The 21,300-nt window shown below is 43.2% G+C and overlaps 1 protein-coding gene across 1 annotated transcript in view; it reads left to right on the forward strand.

The window, feature by feature from the left end:
• Window positions 1-21,300, forward strand: part of LOC126198677 (polyamine-transporting ATPase 13A3-like) — a 452,249-nt gene that overhangs the window by 357,772 nt on the left and 73,177 nt on the right. Inside the window, exons 10-11 of the mRNA XM_049935173.1 lie at window positions 3,041-3,244; window positions 17,950-18,150. Coding sequence (XP_049791130.1) covers window positions 3,041-3,244; window positions 17,950-18,150 — 405 coding nt within the window. The remainder of the gene's footprint in view (window positions 1-3,040; window positions 3,245-17,949; window positions 18,151-21,300) is intronic.

Raw genomic sequence — 21,300 nt, forward strand, 5'->3', positions numbered from 1 at the left:
GCCTTTAACCGCACGGCCACTTCGGCCGGCCCTTAGAAGAAGTGTGGTGCTGAGTGAGCATGTGCCATGGCCCAAGAAAGTGGCGCCCAGACTACAGAGCTCTCTGCCACGATAGGCAAGCTGCCTATCGGCGAGGTTGGCGCCGCCGAACGCCGTGGAAGCTAAGTGAAGCCACGAGGGAAACAGCCCGAGCCGTGCGGGACTAGACTTGTAGACAGCTTCCTGAGTTATATGGCGAGAGCTCTTAACGTGTATCTACATCTACATCCACACTCCGCAGTCCACCATACGGTGCGTGGCGGAGGGTACCTCGTACCACAACTAGCATCTTCTCTTCCTGTTCCACTCCCAAACAGAACGAGGGAAAAATGACTGCCTATATGCCTCTGTACGAGCCCTAATCTCTCTTATCTTATCTTTGTGGTCTTTCCGCGAAATGTAAGTTGGCGGCAGTAAATTGTACTGCAGTCATCCTCAAATGCTGGTTCTCTAAGTTTCCTCAGTAGCGATTCACGAAAAGAACGCCTCCTTTCCTCTAGAGACTCCCACCCGAGTTCCTGAAGCATTTCCGTAACATTCGCGTGATGATCAAACCTACCAGTAACAAATCTAGCAGCCCGCCTCTGAATTGCTTCTATGTCCTCCCTCAATCCGACCTGATTGGGATCCCAAACGCTCGAGTAGTACTCAAGATAGATCGTATTAGTGTTTTATAAGCGGTCTCCTTTACAGATGAACCACATCTTCCCAAAATTCTACCAATGAACCGAAGACGACTATCCGCCTTCCCCACAACTGCCATTACATGCTTGTCCCACTTCATATCGCTCTGCAATGTTACGCCCAAATATTTAATCGACGTGACTGTGTCAAGCGCTACACTACTAATGGAGAATTCAAACATTACAGGATTCTTTTTCCTATTCATCTATATTTAGAGTTAGCTGCCATTTTTTACACCAATCACAAATCCTGTCCAAGTCATCTTGTATCCTCCTACAGTCACTCAACGATGACACCTTCCCGTACACCACAGCATCATCAGCAAACAGCGGCACATTGCTATCCACCCTATCCATAAGATCATTTATGTAGATAGAAAACAACAGCGGACCTACCACACTTCCGTGGGGCACTCCAGATGATACCCTCACCCCCGATGAACACTCACCATCGACGACAACGTACTGGGTTCTATTACTTAAGAAGTCTTCGAGCCACTCACATACTTGGGAACCAATCCCATATGCTCGTACCTTAGTTAGGAGTCTGCAGTCGGGCACCGAGTCAAACGCTTTCCGGAAGTCAAGGAATATGGCATCCGTCTGATACCCTTCATCCATGGTTCGCAAGATATCATGTGAAAAAAGGGCGAGTTGCGTTTCGCAGGAGCGATGCTTTCTAAAGCCGTGCTGATGCATGGACAGCAACTTCTCTGTCTCAAGGAAATTCATTATATTCGAACTGACAATATGTTCGAGAATCCTGCAACAAACCGATGTTAAGGATATTGGTCTGTAATTTTGAGGATACGTCCTTCTACCCTTGTTATATACAGGCGTCACCGTCGCTTTTTTCTAGTAGCTCGGGACTTTACGTTGTGCAAGAGATTCGCGATAAATGCAAGCTAAGTAAGGAGCCAATGCAGTAGAGTACTCTCTGTAAAACCGAATTGGAATCCCATCAGGACCTGGCGATTTATTTATTTTCAACCCATTCAGCTGTCACTATGTCCTCCATACGGGAATCTGTACGAGACTCAAACGGCGGTATGTTTGTACGATCCTCCTACGTGAAAGATTTCTCAAATTCTAAATTTAAAATTTCAGCTTTTGTTTTGCTGTCTTCCGTTGCCAGGCCAGACTGATCAGCGAGTGACTGGATGGAAGCCTTCGACCCGCTTACCGATTTTACGTAAGACCAGAATTTCCTTGGGTTTGCAGCAAGATCTTTTGCTAAGGTGCGACGGTGGTAGTGGTTGAATACCTCTTTCTACAGCAGCACCATTCTCTACTAACTTTTGCCTGTCCTCATTCTCCCGATCTTTCTTGTACCACGAGTGCAACCGTCTTTGCTTCCTGAGCATTCTCCGAATTGCGCTGTTAAACCACGGTGAGTCTTTTCCGTCCGTAACCCATTTTTTCGGCACATACTTGTCCAGTGCGTGATTTACAATGTGTTTAAAATTTGCCCATAATTCTTTCACGTCCATCGCACCGGAAGTAAATGAAGTCGATTCATATCACCCAGGAGAGGTAGTAGTCTACCGTGTATGCCTGGCATGCGGAGATGCATAGCAATTGCGATACACTGAGAATTGCTTCATGATTCTATAGAAAAAGATTAGCCGGCCGCGATGGTCTAGCGGTTCTAGGCGCTCAGTCCGGAACCGCGCGACTGTTACGGTCGCAGATTCGAATCCTGCCTCGGGCATGGATGTGTGTGATGTCCTTAGGTTAGTTAGGTTTAAGTAGTTCTCAGTTCTAGGGGACTGATGACCACAGATGTTAAGTCCCGTAGTGCTCAGAGCCATTTGAACCATTTTTTTGAAAAAGATTGTTACAAATAACCGACTGATTCATTAGTTCATGGTTTATTAAAACACCTAAAAGATCTAAATATTGTTTATCTCTCGTCATTTTAAAAATACGTGTTCAAACAAAATTCTTTCTCATTGTAAAGTTTAGGTAGACGTTAAAATTGATGAAGGTGGTAGAGAGGGGGGCGGGAGGAGGGGTGAGAGGTAGTAGCTAATATCTGTATTGCACTCAAGGTTAATAGTCTCAGAAAGATCGAGCGTTCGAGGTGACGCACTTCCCTTGTAAGAACAGCTACGTTAAAAACGCCTTCTATCTGATGATGATAGTTTAACAGCCGAAACGCGTAGCGAATGAAGTAACGTTTTTGTGGCAGACGCAGAATTATATGTATTTTTTATTTTAGTTAACAGGTGCTGTTCTCACAATGGAGTCCATAATGAAAGTAACTGTAATCTTGTTGAGCCGGACGAGCTGTGACGGACGGGGATGTTTGGCGGCAGGTGATGCAGTCGCGAGGGCAGAAGGGCGGCTCTGCCAGGGCGCTGGTCCTGCGGACGGGCTACCTGACGGCCAAGGGCGAGCTGGTGCGGTCCATCCTGTACCCGCCGCCAGCCGACTTCCGCTTCGACCGAGACGTGGGCCGCTTCATCATCGTGCTGGGCATCATCTCCACCTGCGGTCTAATCTACACCATCGTCTCAAAGGTGAGCCGCTCTCGCTCCTATGTCTACACTAATTACTGAAAAAAAATTAAAGTCTGCACTGGCTGTTAACGTTTGCAGCTATTTCTCTCAGTCGCTACTCCAATTAGGGCCCAGCGGGCTATTCCGCTCACGGGGCTAATCCGCCTGAAATAATAAATGTTGCAACAGTGCTCTAAGTTCCCCACAGTCAAGATCGTTTAGCCTCCTGTCTCTGGCAGTATCCCTGTATAGCCGCATGTGGTGTAGTAAGAACGTTTTCTATTAAATCTATTGACAGGACAAGAGAACAAACTCTAGAACTAATCGAATTGTCATAGGCTACTGCCGTAGTTAAATAATACAACCTAAAAAATTAAGGAGCGCTCAATAACGTGAAACTGTTACTCTTATTTGCATATAAACACACGTCATGCAGTGTGTGTACCAACAAATATAGCTGGCTTTTCCACAAAGGTCTGATTTGCCGCGTCTTTCGAAATGTCGTGCACATAGGGCTATTTTGCCCGTAGACGTGGGGCTATTACCGCTCCCTCATAAGTTTTGTGAGTAGGCTCTTCAGGTTTTTATGTTGGTAACGCCACGTAGCGCTCTGTATGAAAATCACTGACTGTGCTGTGTCCAGTCTGTGGCTGGTTGGACTCATTGTTGGAATATCCGCTTGTGTAGTGTTGGGCAGTTGGATGTGAACAGCACGTAGCGTTGGGCAGTTGGAGGTGAGCCGCCAGCAGTGGTGGATGTGGAGAGAGAGACGCCAGAGTTTTGAGAGGTTACTATAAGCGGACGATCTGGACGTGTGTCCGCCAGAAAAAGGAAATTTCTGAAGATGGTTGTCATGAATTGATGGATATATATGATGACTTCTGAACATTATTAAGGTAAATACATTGTTTGTTCTCTATCAAAATTTTTCATTTGCTAACTATGCCTATCAATAGTTAGTGCCTTCAGTAGTTATAATCTTTTATTTAGCTGGCAGTATTGGCGCTCGCTGTATTGCAGTAGTTCGAGTAACGAAGATTTTTGTGTGTTAAGTCATTCATGAACGGTATAGGTTATTGTTAGTCAGGGCCATTCTTTTGTAAGGATTGCTGAAAGTCAGATTACGTTGCGCTAACAATATTGTGTGTCAGTTTAGTGATGATCAGAATAAGTAAAGAGAAAACTGTTTGAGTACTTTGAGTTTTACTCAGTTGTCTTTCTATCAAATAACGTAGGAGTTTACCAGCACATTCATTCATAATTTTTCAAGGGGATGTCTCAGTTTAATTGACGTCTTACTGCGAAATTCTAGAGAACACGTTTTCTTGGTTTCTCTTCTGATGGTCCGCACGTACCATATGAAAAAGCCAAGTGCTTCGTTCCTCGACGAAGATATGAAACAAACAGTAACAAGTGTAACAGGCATCTCCTCTGAATAATGTGCCAGTAATGTGCTACACGGTTACACGAAGTATGTGTCGGTGCAAAAGGACGAAAAATCCAGAATGAAATTTTCACTCTGCAGCAGAGTGTGGGGATGAAAACTGTGTGCCGGACCTAGACTCGAACTCGGGACCTTTGCCATTCGCGGGCAAGTGCTCCACCAACTGTTTTTGTTGTTGATCTCATTTTGTTCGTAACTGATTGTTATATTTGCTCGGGACGGACGTCCTATGACACTTCTTAAAGTTCATCGCTTGATCCGTCAACTCAGTTTTTTTTTTAATTACAGAGGGTAGCTAACCCTCTGACCGTACCAACTGAACTACATGAGCGCAACTCACGATCCCTCCTCACAGCTTGGAAGGTAGGAGACGGGGTACTGGCTGAAGTAAAGCAGTGAGGACGGGTCGTGCGTCGTGCTTGGGTAGCTCTGTTGCTGTCGGCAGGTAGTTCAGCGTGTTCGGTCCGAGAGGCGCTAGCGCTCTGTAATAATAAAAAAAAAATAAATAAATAAAAATAAAAAAAAGCTGAGTAAACGAATCAACGGTCAGCTTGAACGGATGTCATGTGACGTCCCCCCAGACCAAACGCAACGAACAATACCGAACAAAATGGAAAAAAGCAACTTGGTAGAGCACTTGCCCGCGAAAGGCAAAGGTCCCGACTTCGAGTCTCGGTCCAGCACAGTTTTAATCCGCCAGGAAGTTTCATAGAACGAAAATTGCTAACTTGTTGTAAATGCTTGTGTTTTTGACACTGAAATACAATGGGCATAATAGACTCTTGACTGGGTTGAATAGCCCCATCATGTTGATATGCTGTGATTGCTGCCTCCTTCTGGTGTTTGTTTAATACTTTGTTTCCGTAAAGGAATCTCGATCTTCTATATATTGCAATTTATTCACATTTAAAATACCAAAATTGTATCACATGACAGCTTTTTTAAAAAGTTTCATGTCATATTATACAGAGCTTACAGTTGAAAAGAGCGGAATAGCACCGCTATATCCTATGCTTTATCAAACAGATCAGAAAAAAATTCCGTATTTTACAAATGGAAGTGTTATTTGTTTCTACCAAACATGTTTCGCCTATTCGTGCTGTACTTCGTCAGTGGCCTATACTAAAGGGTGACACAAAAAAGGGAACTTTTTAAATGCCCAACAAAAATAGCAAGAAATCCAATAAAAATTTTATTGATAGCAGTTGAACCACTACAACTTGCCTCTAAAAGACCGCATTCAAAGTTATCAATGTTTGGAAATTACGTCCTCCTGTGCATATGCATTCTTTCTATCTGCTCCTGAGGTTCCTCATTGATTGGTGCAACATCTTAGCTGGGATAGCACGAATTTCGTCTTCAACTCTGTGTTTCGATTCATCTGGTGTTCTTACCCGAGTCGTGTAGACCCGACTCTTAAATTAGCCCCATAAGAAAAATCCACAAACGGACAAATCCATTGATCTTCAGGGCCAGAGAATGTAATCGGATCTTGAAATGACGCTGTTACCAAGCAATTCTCCCACAGCTGCCACTGATTGCGTTGCAGTGCGGGATGCCGCACCATCCTGTTGAAACCAGGTTTCATGAAGTTGTGGAATATTGTTCAACGCAGGTGCAACAAAATATTGAATCATTCGAAAGACTAGAGTCAGTTACAGCGTATAAGGGAACTGCGCGCCATACTGTGACCTCGCTGACATGTAGAGGGCGCTCATGAACTTTACTACGTTTGCCATCTGCCCAGTAACTGCTGTTCTGCTTTTTCACGTAACCTCTGAGATAAAAATGGGTCAAAGCTTGTTCAGAAATCCACTATCCTCATTTATGTTTGCCGTAAGCTGCTGACATAATTCTAACCGCAACTAGTAATCGTTCTTTTTAAGTTGTTGCACGATTTGCAGCTTCTTTCATTGTTTTTGTAAAGCATTTTCATGGCAAAAGCACGCTATCGACCAAACCTCTGATCCTTAATTGCTAAATGGCGAAACTGTTTACAGCCCATGCTATCTGTTTCGCAGTGCTGCCAACTGCATGCATTTCTTTTGACACTTTGCATTTAATACGAGTTTCAGTTAGGAAGGAAAACCCCCTACATTTTTTATTTTTATTTTACAATAAAATTAAGTACCATACACATAGGATAACTGCTACAGCATTCACGATTACGTTGTCAATTTTCAGTATAATCACCAGCTTTGTCCACAATGTTTCTTTCACCTTCAAACAAGAGCACAAATACATGTGCAGTAAAAATCATGGTCCTGCTTCGTCAGCCACTGGCACACAGAACTGCTCGTCTTCCTCTCTTTAAGGTGATGCCCACGTTGAGCTCTTTGAGTGACCAGAACAGACTGAACCCTGATGGTGCAAGGCCTCTTTATTCTGGTCGGTCAAAAATTTCAGTACCCAGCGTGCACAAACCTTGGAGTAGCCCATTTTATCAATTAACGTCATCACATTGCCTTATCGCTGGGCAACTGATGACGTGCTTCATCTTTTGTTACCCGGTGCTCGTCATGGACGATTTCAAATATTCAGATGTGTGTGAATTCCTAAGGGACCAAAGTGCTGAGGTCATCGGTCCCTAGACTTACACACTACTTACACTATGCTAAGAACAACACATACATCCATGCCCGAGGGAGGACTCGAACCTCCGGTGGGAGTGGCCGCGCAATCCGTGGCATGGGGCGTCAAACCGCGCGTCCACTCCGCGCGGCATGGATGATTTGGTCAACTTTCTAGTCAGCTGTTCCGCGTTGCATCGGCCAACTGTGTTCGCCCTTCAGATTCCCCACGGCGACGAACACATCACATAACGTTGCTGACGTCCACATTATCATCTCCATAAACATTCCACAGCTTTTCACGAGCACAGTTGAGCATTTCACCTTGCGCAGTAAGGAATTCAATCACAGAACGCTGTCTTTAGGCCGGTATTACACTATCAAATTTCTTTGTCCAATATCTTTGTCAAAGATATTTGATAGTGTAATAGGGACTTTGTCAAATGTCGTCCAATATTTGATCAAATCTAGGGCCTCGCTGTATATTTGATCAAAGAAACCGCTTGTCTTCTGTTCACTGCAATGTGACATGTTACCACATGGAGCGCTAGCATCGCTGCAGCGTTCTGTCGTCTGTAGTGTTTTTATAACCATTGCCGGTAAATACAATTGGTGTGTGCCGACGACTACAAAATTAATAAAGATGTCTGAAGCTGATGAGACGCTTTACAACGTGAGGTACCCTGAATACAAAAATAGATTAAGAAGATTGGAGACCTGACCTGACCTGACCTAACCTAACCTAACCTAACCTAACATAACATAACCCTCTCCTGTAGCAAGGAATGGGAGTGTTACAGTGAGCCTGTCTTCTGAAGATGTAGCAGTTCTTAAGTGAATATTGTGCTTTGTGATATTAGGATACACTTCATTGAGCACATACATAAATGTATGCTCATCCATTCTTAAGTAATTGATGTATGACTTGACGTCTTCCACTGTAAGCTCACGTAACAAGTTTTGTTGAATGCTTTTATCGTGTCGTCGTAAAACCCACGGCTTCACCCAGATTAGATTAGTTTTTCGTTCCATAGATCCGTGCTGAGGAGATCCTCGTGGATGTGGTACATGTCGATTTTTTTAAGCTGAAATAACAATACTAATAGTATGAATAAATACAATACACCATTTGTTCCTATTAAAAATTTCGCCAATGGAGTAGAAGGAGTTGGCCAGTAGTAAGTTTTTCAGGCTCCTTTTAAACTGATCTTTATTTCTAACTAAATTTTTTATGTTTCCTGGCAAATTATTGAAGATGACTTTTCCTGAGTAGTTGACCCCTTTTTGAACTATAGTAAGTGCTTTTAAGTTCTTGTGCAGATCATTTTTGTTCCTGGTATTGTATGTATGAACTGAGTTGTTTGTTGGAAAAAGAGATATATTATTTACGACAAATTTCATTAAGAAGTAAATATACTGACAGGCAGTAGTTAGTATATCCAGTTCTTTGAAGAGGTTTCTGTAGGACGTCCGTGAATTTACTCCACAAATAATACGTATTACACGCTTTTGGACTCTGAAAACTTTTGGTTGACTTCAAGATTTACCCCAAAATATAATCCCATATGACGTTATTGAATGAAAGTAGGCAAAGTATGCAAGCTTTTTCATTTTTATGTTGCCTATGTCTGCTAACACTCGAATTGCAAATACAGATTTGTTAAGGCCTTTCTGCAGTTCTGTGGTGTGCTCCTACCAACTGAATTTATTATCAAGTTGTAATCCTAGGACTTTTAAGACTGTCAACCTCGTATGTATGGTTCCATTTTTCCCCCACTTCTTTTCTGCATGTGCACACAATGCAATTGGGGTACGTACAACTGCTGCGGTTAATAACAAGTTGTTGTCAGCCATCTTGAACTTTGACGAAAAATTTGATGACAGTGTAATACCCCTTCTAGCGCTACGTCAAAGATCTTTGTCAAATATATTGGACGGAATATTGGATCACATCTTTGATCAAATCTTTGACAAAGAAATTTGATAGTGTAATACCGGCCTTACACACGTCAATGTCGGCCATTTTGTAAACTTACACAGTGTTGTCTATTGTTGCTCCAGGACACTGTTGCTGTAGTGGGCTGTAGAAGGTTCGTGGAAGTATACAGAATTCAGGATTACAACGTTACCATTTCAATAGAGGAGGGAAAACCAGGAGCTATTATTTACTGACTATACCTCGTATTTGCACATTTTTTTACATCATTAGCTGCGTGCCATTCGTAACGTTCTTTAAAAATAAAAACTAAGAATAACGTTCATTAAAAGATATTAGTTTTGTTATCCAAATTTACTGTGTGATGCGTTGTTGAATAAATGGTGTGCTTAATCAGTTTTACTGTAATCTAAAGAAAAATTGAACAACTTAATCTGAAAAATCAGTATGTAATGGCTATAACGAAATCAATCCCTCTGAAATTTACTCAGTCTCGTGAGCAGAGCGTTCTCTGGTCCTGTGTAATAAACTGATAAAATTCCATATGCAATTAAACAATGAAATACATATTTCTTAGCTCTTGAGTCCACAACGGATGTAATCTTGGTATTCTGTTCTCTGCAAAGTAGGCATACAAAATATTCAATCTTGGCTCAGCGAAGTGCAATGCCGGCTGTAAAATGGCTTCATACTAAAAATGCCAGTAGATTAGTTGATTAATGAATAACCTTGCAAATGTTCAGTGATAATTTTGAATATTGGCTCAACGCTGTGCAATGCTGCCCGCATTGAAACTGTTACAAACATTATTACTCTGGCACTTTAATGTCTTTCTGACTCTGTCTTTTAAAAAATACTCATTGGATTTAAACAAACACGACATGGAAGAGCATGAGGTACTGTTAACGGGATATGCTAAGACCGAATGCTTCAGTTCCAAAATAGTACTCAAAATAAAGTTTCTCATTCACAAAATCTAATATGAAGCATTTTACGTTAACTTCAAAAATCAGTGAACTTCTTAACCGCTCTACAATTCTCACTTAATGACGTAGTTAACAATACTTCGATATGTAACTTCCTGGCAGATTAAAACTGTGTGTCCGGCCGAGACTCGAACTCGGGACCGGGAGTTCGAGTCTCGGTCGGGCACACAGTTTTAATCTGCCAGGAAGTTTCATATCAGCGCACTCTCCGCTGCAGAGTGAAAATCTCATTCTGGAATACTTGGATAGGTACATGACAAAAGTCTAACATCGTTTAACAAAATAGATTCCAAAATTTAACTTGTCTGTATCAGGATTACAAAACACACAAAATATTACAAGTCGGGTGTACCTAATCAACCTATACATAAAATCTGTTGGTAAATACTTAGTTCCTACATTCAAGGGCCACTACTGGAAAATTAACAAGATCCACATTGAGTTGCTGCATACTTAAAACTAAATATACAAAATTTCAAAATTCTGCGCGCCCCTACTTACAATCGATTCTGCTACTCAGGCAACATCTTTGGTTCAGTGGTGTCAATGATACAATCTTGTCTACATGTGATAACCATTACATGTCATTTTTCATGCCATATATTAGAAAATCGGGCTCCACGTACAGATGGACCCCTCACGCATTTAATAATGGTAATAGCACCGAAAGCAGTCATGCCATAAAAAAAGTTAAATTAAAATTTACTCTCCTTTCAATCCAGCCTTCGGTGATCATCTATCCTGCAAGATATTCTGCCATATTTACGGTTGTTGCGTCCATGGAGGGCATATTGCTAGAATGCTAATTTCTGTTCCTATTGTTTCTCCGAGTATTGAGTCCAGTATTTGTGTGTGTCATGCTGATGGCTCTGATGAAGGATTTTGTAAAATACGGTAAAAGCACGGTATAGACCGCTCCACTGATCCATGATTACTAAATGGCGAAACTGTTTACAGCTCAAGGTGCCTATTTTGCAGTGCTGCCAACTTGATACGGTTGCCACTACACATTTCTTTTGACTGGAATATTTTTTCTCCGAGTATTGTGTGTTTATGCGCGTCGTGTTGATGGCTCTGATGAGGAATTTTGTAAAATGGTTAGACTTATGGATTATTATGAAAACTAAAGCGATATATGCCATCCACGCAAGAAAACAATGAAACCAGCAAAGAACGATTTTATGTTCTGGACGGAGGAGATTTTAGACATTGTCCTCTCAAGACACTATACATCACACCATTTTTACAGGTTCCCGTGGCAGTCTGAATGTGACTGATAATATATTAAACGAAGGTAGTACATTGAAATAGTGTTGGTAGATCACAGCCAGGTCGATAGGTGGTAGATGGACAAAAGAGTTGTTTCCTAGACTCCAAGAGATAAGAAAAAACTGACTCGACGACTCAATGGAAGATGGGTCGGTGGCATCAAGGAACATGTAGGAGGAAATGCGAGTATAAAGTTTCAGACAATGAATGGAGATGTCTGGAGAAGGTGTTCATACAGCAGTGCGTCTCGAATGGCTGTTGTTGTTGATGTTTATGATGATGATGATGATATCTATATCTCCAGAAATATGGAGAAAATAATCATTGCCAGGATTCACTCTACACATCAATATTATAAATCCCCTAAATATTTACTCTTAGAAGTAAGATTGGTATTTTAATTGTTTCGGTGAATACAGGTTGGCGCAAAATAAATGTTGGGAAGTTTTTGTCTATTGCAACATAATATGAGGTTATAGCTTCCTGTTATCATATTTATGCTATAGGAAAACACCTTAAATTTAATACAGAAGATTTTCAAAGTACTTTTCTTCTGCAGTGTCGCATGTGTAGAGTCTTGAACTGAATTCCAAGATGACACTCTGAAGAACATTAATTTGGACTGCATCAATCTCTCTGAAAATTTCAGTACTAACATCCTGGAGCGTTGCAGTTGCATCAGACTCTATCCTTCAGATATCCCAGTTATAAATAATCACACAGGTCGAGATGAGGACTATAAGGGGGCTATTCCACACCATGTCCAGTGAACGCTGACGTGTCCATCGCAACCATTTAATCCTTGAGTAACTCCTGAAAGATATCCGTAGTGTGACGTGGACTTCCTCCATCCTGCATGAACCAGTAGTTTCGAAGCATTTGGCCTCGTTGTGTAGCCGGTACAAATTCATGTTCCAGCACATGTCCGTATTTGTCGGCTGTGACGTGTCTGTCAGTAGGAATGGGCTCAGTAATGTATTGCGCACTGATTGCGAACCAAACAGTGACTTTCTGTTGGTGATGTGGAGCAGCTTGAATTCGGGTTTCCAGTAGCCTAGTGAGGCCAGTTCTGTTGTATAACGCACCCTCGGAAACGGAAGTGTGCCTCATCACTAAACCAGATCTGTTCCTTCTCCACTGTTTCAGTTTCAAATGCCTCAATCATCTCATTTCGAAGAGAATACCGATACCCAACATCCCTGTCCTTCAAAGGTTGGCTTCGTTGAATTTGTGACGGAAATGCTTAATTCTCTCTTTCATTATCCTGTGGAGAGACCGTTGTGATATCTTGATTTGCTGTGCTGCAAGTCTTGTTGATGCAATGGGCTCCTCATCAAATTAGGTTCGCAATCGTTCCACGTCCTCCAGTGTTACAACTGAGGCTACTTGTCCTGACTGGCCCTTCCTGGAATCAGTTAGGGCTCTGGTCTTTTCAAAACAATTAATCAACCTGTTAAAAACAAAAACGTAGGGAAAACATCACACGAAATCTGTATCAGTGGATGCTTAAATTATGTCATCATAATATGACTTCATTTCTGTACTGCCTTTGAACGTGGAATACTAGCTGGAGCTAGACGCATGAGACGTTCCATTCCGGGAATCATTAGGGAATTCAATATTCCCAGACCCACGGTGTCAAGAGTGTGCCGAGAATACCAAATTTCAGGCATTACCTCACACCAAGGATATCGCAGTGGCCGACGGCCTTCGCTTAACGACCGAGAGCAGCAGCGTTTGCATGGACTTGTCAGTACTAACAGGCAAGCAACGATGCGTGAAATAACCGCTCAAACCAGTGTGGGGCGTACGACGAAAGCATCCGTTAGAACAGTGCGGCGAAGTCTGGCGTAAATGGGCTATGGCAGCAGACGACCGACGCTAACATCGCGACATCGCCAGCAGCACCCATCCTGGGCTCGTGGCCATAACGGTTGGGCGCTAATTCCGGCATCAATTCGTACGAGCTGACGGTAGGTTTCGAGTGTGGCGCAAACCCCACGAAGCCAAGGACCCAGGTTGTCAATAAGGCACTGTGAAAACTGGTTGTGGCTCCACAATGGTGTAGACTGTGTTTTCATGAAATGCAACATATCATTGACTGGAAATAGTTACGTTCGGCTACCTGGAGACAATCTACAGCCATTCATGGACTTCATGTTCCGAAACAACGTTACTGGGCCACAATTGTTCGCGACTTGTTTGAAGAACATTCTGGACAGTCCGAGCGAATGATTTGGCCACCCAGATCGCCCTACATGATTCCGACCCGCCAGCGTAGCCGAGAGCGCTAACGCGCTGCTTCCTGGATTCGGTTGGCGCGCCGGCCCCGGATCGAATCCGCCCGGCCGATTAACGACGAGGGCCGGTGTGCCGGCCAGCCTGGATGTGGTTTTTAGGCGGTTTTCCACATCCCGCTAGGTGAATACCGGGCCGGTCCCCATGTTCCGCCTGAGTTACACGGCACGCAGACATCTGAACACGTTCGCACTATTCCATGGATTACACTCGACGCAGACAGTTGGGGTACACTCATTCCGTCCCGGGGGGTATGGAGTGGCGGCAGGAAGCGCATCCGGCCACCCCTTAACCATTAACACGCCAAATCCGATTAACGATGGCTGACCCTGCGTGGCTGCGGGACAAGGCTCAAGCGATAGAAATACATCGCCCTACACGATTCCCGCAGTACATTTATACGAGCCATAATCGGGAGGTCAGTTCGTGCACAAAATCGTGCTGCGCCAACACTTTCGCAGTTGACCGAGCGAGGTGGCGCAGTGGTTAGACACTGGACTCGCATTCGGGAGGACGACGGTTCAATCCCACGTCCGGCCATCCTGATTTAGGTTTTCCGTGATTTCCCTAAATCACTCCAGGCAAATTCCGGGATGGTTCCTCTGAAAGGGCACGGCCGACTTCCTTCCCCATCCTTCCCTAATCCGATGAGACCGATGACCACGCTGTCTGGTCTCCTTCCCCACACCAACCAACCAACTTTCGCAGTTACGGGCGGCTGTAGAGGCAGCAGAGGCTCAGTGTTTCTGCAAGGAACTTCCAGCGACTTGTTGAGTCCACGCCACGTACAGATACTGCACTATGCCGGGCAGAAGGAGGTCCGAAACGATATTTGGAGATTTCCCATGACTTGTCACCTCGGTGTAATACAACAATATCACAAGGAGAATCATTTACGGCATGCAGTTAAAACACAGTATACATACAGTTAAAACACAGTATACAAATACTTTCTGAGACCTACTTTGTGCAACCCTTTGCATACACTGATGATCCAAACCATTGTCATCACCTACTTAACAGCGTGTTGGCCCAAAATTGGAACGCAGTACTGCAGCGATTCTGGGTATAACGGATTCGGCAAGTCCTTGATCGGTTTCCGGAGATACGTGGAACCAATTGTCTATTCACAGGTTGACTAGAAGATGGTTTCATTTGATACATCACATCCTAAGACATCAAGAAATCGTCAGTTCGGTAATATGGAGAAGTGTGGTGAGTAGAAATTTTAGTGCAGGGGCAAAGACTTGAACACAGGAAGCAGGTTCAGATGGATGTCGGTTGTCATAGCTATGCAGGAACGAAAAGGCTGCCGTAGCATAGACTAGCGTGGGGAGCTGCAAAAACTCCCACTTCGAACTGGAGTCTTCACACATATCTGATTCACGAAGTATTACCGCAACAATCCCACGCTAAGCCGCGGAAACTTCAGTTGCTGTCGTGTTGCGCAGTATCAGAGCGCCATCTGTCTCAATCTCTGAGTGGTCATTTACCACGTCCTGCGATATCCGCCTATTATTCTCGTCAGCGCAGCGGAACACTTTCTGGGAACCACCTCCAGGAAGCGGTTACGTGCTCGGCCGATGAGTTACAGTCAGTCTCAGAGCCTCTATGGCAAGCTACTGCTTATATAACAGAAGGTAGAGTGCTGTTTAGGTGGTGTCGAAAGGCTGTTGCTGCATGCATTTCCAAATGTCTGTTATAATATCACTTTGGATATGGAGCACCAGTGTCAACGACCGAAGGAAGGCAACCTTGAACAAAGATTATCTGGACCCCCGTGTCGGAGGTTAATGCAACGGGCCAAATAAACATTCATTAAAAAAATCGGTTGTCAGAAACGCTGTGAGACTATAGAAGGAAGGATATTATAGAATACAGAATAGGTTATGGAAACAGAGTATTCTGTTTGCTGTATGGAACATATTGAAAATTCTTCATTTAAGCTTTCTGCTTATATTGCTGAATGGAATTGACTATAGTGTCTCTTTAATATTCTTTATTATCTCAACACTGACCCACAATATCCTAGCGCAACGCAATCTGATTGCTCAAAATGGCATCAAATAGTTAATACAAGCGTCAGACTACTGTAGGCTCTAACTACTAATACGCATGTGCTTAGCAAAGGAAAGATTTTGTTGCAGAGCAAACAATGTATTTACCGTAAGAATGTGACAACCAGTTAAAAAATTATATAATCGTCCATAACACTGAGTTCCAAAAATTATATAATCATCGACAAGTTACGTTTCCATGACGGACACACGTCCAGATCGTCCACTCGCGCTAACACTTCAAACCTCTAACCTCCATCAATGCTAACTACTGGCATCCAACTTCCATCACTGCTGGCTGTTCACCTCCTAGTGCTAGTGCGACCAGCCATAGATTCTTCTACAGAGTGCACACAGTACTGTTAGAGTTATTAATGCAGAGCGCTACATAGCGTTGCCAACATACAAACACATAAACAGCCTACTTACAATATAAAGCTGGCAAAATAAAACAGGTGCAGTTATTAAAGAGCTGTAGACAAGCAACCAAGATATTATTGTTCTCCCAGAAACAAAGAACAAGACACATAGAATGGAAGCCTTACGCAAATCTTTACTGTGTATACCAATAACTCAGAGGCAGTCTTGGAATAAGGATCCCCATGATAAACGAACTCTGGAGAATGATCACAGACTGAAAACTTACTGATCGAAATTTATTAAAAATTATATTAATATCATGGACACACATGTATCATTTTTGAAGTGTAAAGAATCGTAACGGATGAAACAGTGTATAAATTAAACTAATTTGTTAATAAATTATATGGAATGAAGGAGGATATTGGAAGAACTAGAGACACTATCACTGCAGGAGATTTTAACTGTAGAATAAATTTAAAACTGGATACAAAATTATAGAGCCAGTATTATGAATTAATAATGGCAGTGATAATAGCCTCTACGATATTTGTGTGCAAAGTTCATTGGAAATCCTGAATCACTTTCACAGACATGACGAAATACGTAAATACACATGACATTAAATACAGTACATCAAATATCAATAAAAAGTTATCGCTGAACACCAAACAAAGGTAAAAATAGGTTAACAGGGATATCTTCAGTAATCATTATCTAGTAAATTGCAAATAATTTCCTTCCAGAACAACAGAGGCTCACAGAGACAAGTGCTATGGCACCGAAATCTCCACAAATAAGTCACTGTCCTTTAATATTATTTAAATAACCCTGAGAATGAAAGTACTATTATTCTTTCAGAAGACACCATATGAAATATTAGCGGAAACAAAATTTTATGGTAAAGAAAATCATTATGATTATACTATAATTAAATTATATGAATCAGTAACAGAACTATCATAGGAAAAAATGAAATGCATGCAAACCACTCATATAGCACTGAGTAGAGGAAACTGGATAGGAGGTAAAATTTGAAAAATATAAATATTTAGAATAGCTAAATGCCATAAATGTTATAAATAATTAGCCAAAATTAGGAAAATAGCTGAATATATCCAGCGCTAATCACACTCTGCCTGCTGGCTGCCTTGTCAAGCTGGTGGAAGTAAGTCACTTAGAAGCAAGACATTCTGTTCGCGAACTAATCTTGCTGAGAACTGCCTATGAGATTGATCGCTCTCACTCACTGACATACCCTACTTGCCACTGGCATTCTAGGATCCACGTGGAGTTATCATCGGTATTTCGAGAGGTAACTCCTCGGCCCTGCTTATTCAACCATGCTACTCTAAGTGACATTGAATTTAGGGTTGTTTGGGAATCATTTGGATCTTGTATTATACTTTATTGCTAAAATGACCATTATTTGTATGCTTCCTGAACATTCAGTGACGTCTAGGTGATTTTCTTTTTCACTATGTGTTGCTGTATCGGAAGGATTCAGGTCCCACTACCGCCATGAGACGATTCCTGGGTACACCGTACTGCGTGCAGGTATAGAGTACAAGACTGGAGTCCTCTTCCTAACCACATGTCTTCTTTTTCAGTCCTTAATCTGTGAACAGGCATGTAAGGGATTAAGACATAATTGTTTCCCCCTCAACAAATCATCCGATATTGTCCCGCGCCTGGCGCCCAACTGAAAGTTTCCTTACCATTCTGTGACCGGTTCCGTCTTTCCTGCCAGTTTTGTGTAAATCTCCCTTATCAAAGTGTGACTCAAAGAGGTTGTTTTTTGCGCAGTCGATGCGGTTCATTCGGGCGTCGGACATCGCCATCAAGGCGCTGGACCTCTTCACGATCGTGATTCCGCCGGCGCTGCCAGCCACTATGACCGTGGGCAAGTTGTACGGCCAGAAGCGACTCGAGAAAGCGCGGATCTTCTGCATCAACTCCAGAGTCATCAACGTCTCCGGCTCCATCGACTGCATCTGTTTCGACAAGGTGAGGAGCCAATCACGTGGAAAAACATCAACGTTAGTGCGAGAGCTAAAGCCATACATGTACTTCAGAACTGAACACATGTATAGGGTAGGCAAAATAAAATCGTTCTGCTAATTATTTCATGCACCTTAAGTTAGGCAACCCATCTCATATAATTCTTCCCGAGTGCAGATGATGTAAGTTGAGTTGCGTATTTTAAGGTCCGTGAAACATTTTCTGGGACAGTTTCATTTACCCAGCCCTTTATATAGGGCAAACCAGATCTCCGTCGACAAACTTTCAGAGGTTGCAGTGAAGGCGAAAACAAGAAAAAATTGACCAGCAAACAAGGGCTCAAAAATACAAGAGTCATTCAATAAGTAATGCAACATATTGTTTTTTCTGAAAGCAGGTTGGGATTTTTTTTTTCTTTTCAGTATTCCAACACACATCATTATTCCTCATTCTTTTGGCTACAAAACCCTATTTTCAATATAACTTCCGTTCAATGCGACGACCTTACACCACCTTACCGGAAGGGCCTGTATGCCCGTATAAGCACCAGTCTACTGATCGACGCCAGAGCCAACATCCTGCTGCATCAATAACACCCCCGTCGTCAATGTGTTACTTCACGCGGAGTGTATCCTTCATTAGGCCAAACAGATGGTTCAAATGGCTCTAAGCACTATGGGACTTGACATCTGAGGTCATCAGTCCCCTAGAATTAGCACTACTTAAACCTAACTAACCTAAGGACATCACACACACCCATGCCCGAGGCAGGATTCGAACCTGCGACCGTAGCAGCAGTGCGGTTCCGAACTGAAGCGCCTAGAACAGCTCGGCCACAGCGCCCGGCTCCAAACAGATGGCAGTCGGAAGGTGCGAGATCCTGGCTGTACGGTGGATGAGGAAGAACACTCCAGAGAAGTTTTGTGAGCTCCTTTCTGGTGTGAGGCCTTGTCATGGAGACGAAGAAGCTAGTTTGTGCTTTTGCGACGACGAACACGCTGAATCCGTTTATTCAATTCCCTGAGGATAGCATTATACACTTCAGAGTTGAGCGCTGAATCATGAGGTAGGACGTCAAACAGAACAGCCCCTTCAGAGTTCCAGAAGGCTGCCGCCTTGATTTTACCACCTGGGAGTGCGGCTTTGGAGTTTTTCATCGGACAAGAGGTGATGTGGCGTTACTCCATGGATTGCCGTTTTATTTCAGGATCGAAGTGATGAACCCACGTTTTATAGCCTGTGACGATGTTCGAATGAAAATTGTCACGACCAAACTCGTAACGCGCAATCAGTGCCGTCGGAGCTCTTTATGGCCTTCTTTTAGGCCAAATAGATCACACACAGCGTTGAGTATCCCAAGTACTCTACGAGTCTGTGAGCACTACCAAAAGAGACGTCCAGTTGTTCAGGGAGTGTGTCCGCACGTTCCAACATTGCAGTAGTTACAACTGTGTTTAGCCGGCCAGCACGTTGGAGATCGGACAGGTTTGGGCGACATTGTTGCAATTATGACACGCGCCTCGTCCAATGACTACCGTGCTTTTATCCACAGCCAGAACTGCGAGTGGCCGGCGCGGAGTTGCAGCGCTGTTAGAGGCGCCATGTCACGGATTGCGCGGCCCCTCCCGCCGGAGGTTCCAGTCCTCCCTCGGGCGTGGATGTGTGTGTTATCCTTAGCGTAAGTTAGTTTAAGTAGTGTGCAAGTCTAGAGACCGATGACCTCAGCAGTTTGGTCCCTTAGGATTTCATACACATTTTAACATATTTTTGAACTACAAGCGCCTACGAATATCTCCGATGCTCTGCCTTTCCGCTAAAATAAACTCAATAACAACTCTGTTCTTGGAACAGAACTCCGTTACAGATGCCATTTTGAAGCCTACGTATATCGCTGCCACCTATCGGACCTTCATGAAACTATAGGCGCTCAAGCAGGAATATTCGACAATATCCCACAAAAAATTCCGCTTTTCTTCAACCGAAATTGGCCGAGAAAAAAATTCGTTGCCTTACTTATTGAAAGCCTATCATACATAGCTTACGAGCTATGAGGATTTGTTCATCATCGCTCCTCTGAAAGAAATCTATTCGTGCAAGTTCTTTGCTTTCCATATTATGAGAGGTGATAGCATGGCTATAACCAGAAAAAAATGTCCAGTATTATGGATTGTAATGTGCATACCTTAAGAGTTATGAGCACATGTTGATCTTTGGTACAGTGAAACACATCTCTTCTACTGAACAAGTGAGCCTAGCTCTTACGATATGCATTTTAGGACCCATATTTACTGCACTTGTTTCTTGTTTTGGTCCGTACTACAGCATTCAGACATGTGGAAACCAAACAGTTTGCGGTGGAAGAGGTGTATTTCACAATATCGAAGATGAACAAATGCTAGACACTTGTTTCTTCTGTTTGTTCGATACTACCACCTCTGAAAGTTATGTGAAAGTTTGTCGGTGGAGTTCTGGTTCACCTTTTATACAGGGTGTATCATAATTAATTTGAAAAAGGGCGTAGGGAAAAATATATCATTGCGAATGTTTGGTTACAGTCCGGCAGTGACTGCAGTATGAAATATTGTCCTGCCCGCATCTCGTGGTCGTGCGGTAGCGTTCTCGCTTCCCACGCCCGGGTTCCCGGGTTCGATTCCCGGCGGGGTCAGGGATTTTCTCTGCCTCGTGATGGCTGCGTGTTGTGTTCTTTCCTTAGGTTAGTTAGGTTTAAGTAGTTCTAAGTTCTAGGGGACTGATGACCATAGATGTTAAGTCCCATAGTGCTCACAGCCATTTGAACTTTTTTGAAATATTGTCCTAGTTAGGAACAACTGCTCACATGTTATTTGAAAAGCCTTATGAATCGTAGAAAGTACTTTATCGCCTACCGTTGCCACTCTTGAGAGTAGTGCTCACATTCACATCTTAATGTTCGCCGTGGAACGTCAGAGTCGAGGCTCACGTTCTAGAGGACATCTCAACCCCCGTCGCCCGCACTAATGCACCGAACAGAGGGCAACCGATCAATCGAGGTAACGCTGTGGTAGGACAGTTAACTCATATTGTGGTGGATATTTGGTCAGACCACCCACCGTCTGGCCATCAGGATCCGTGGCGGCACTGACCGAACTGGCCGAGTAGGGTGTGTCCCGGAGCCGG

The sequence above is a fragment of the Schistocerca nitens genome, chromosome 8 (assembly GCF_023898315.1).
Source record: "Schistocerca nitens isolate TAMUIC-IGC-003100 chromosome 8, iqSchNite1.1, whole genome shotgun sequence".
In the NCBI taxonomy this organism is placed as follows: domain Eukaryota; kingdom Metazoa; phylum Arthropoda; class Insecta; order Orthoptera; family Acrididae; genus Schistocerca; species Schistocerca nitens.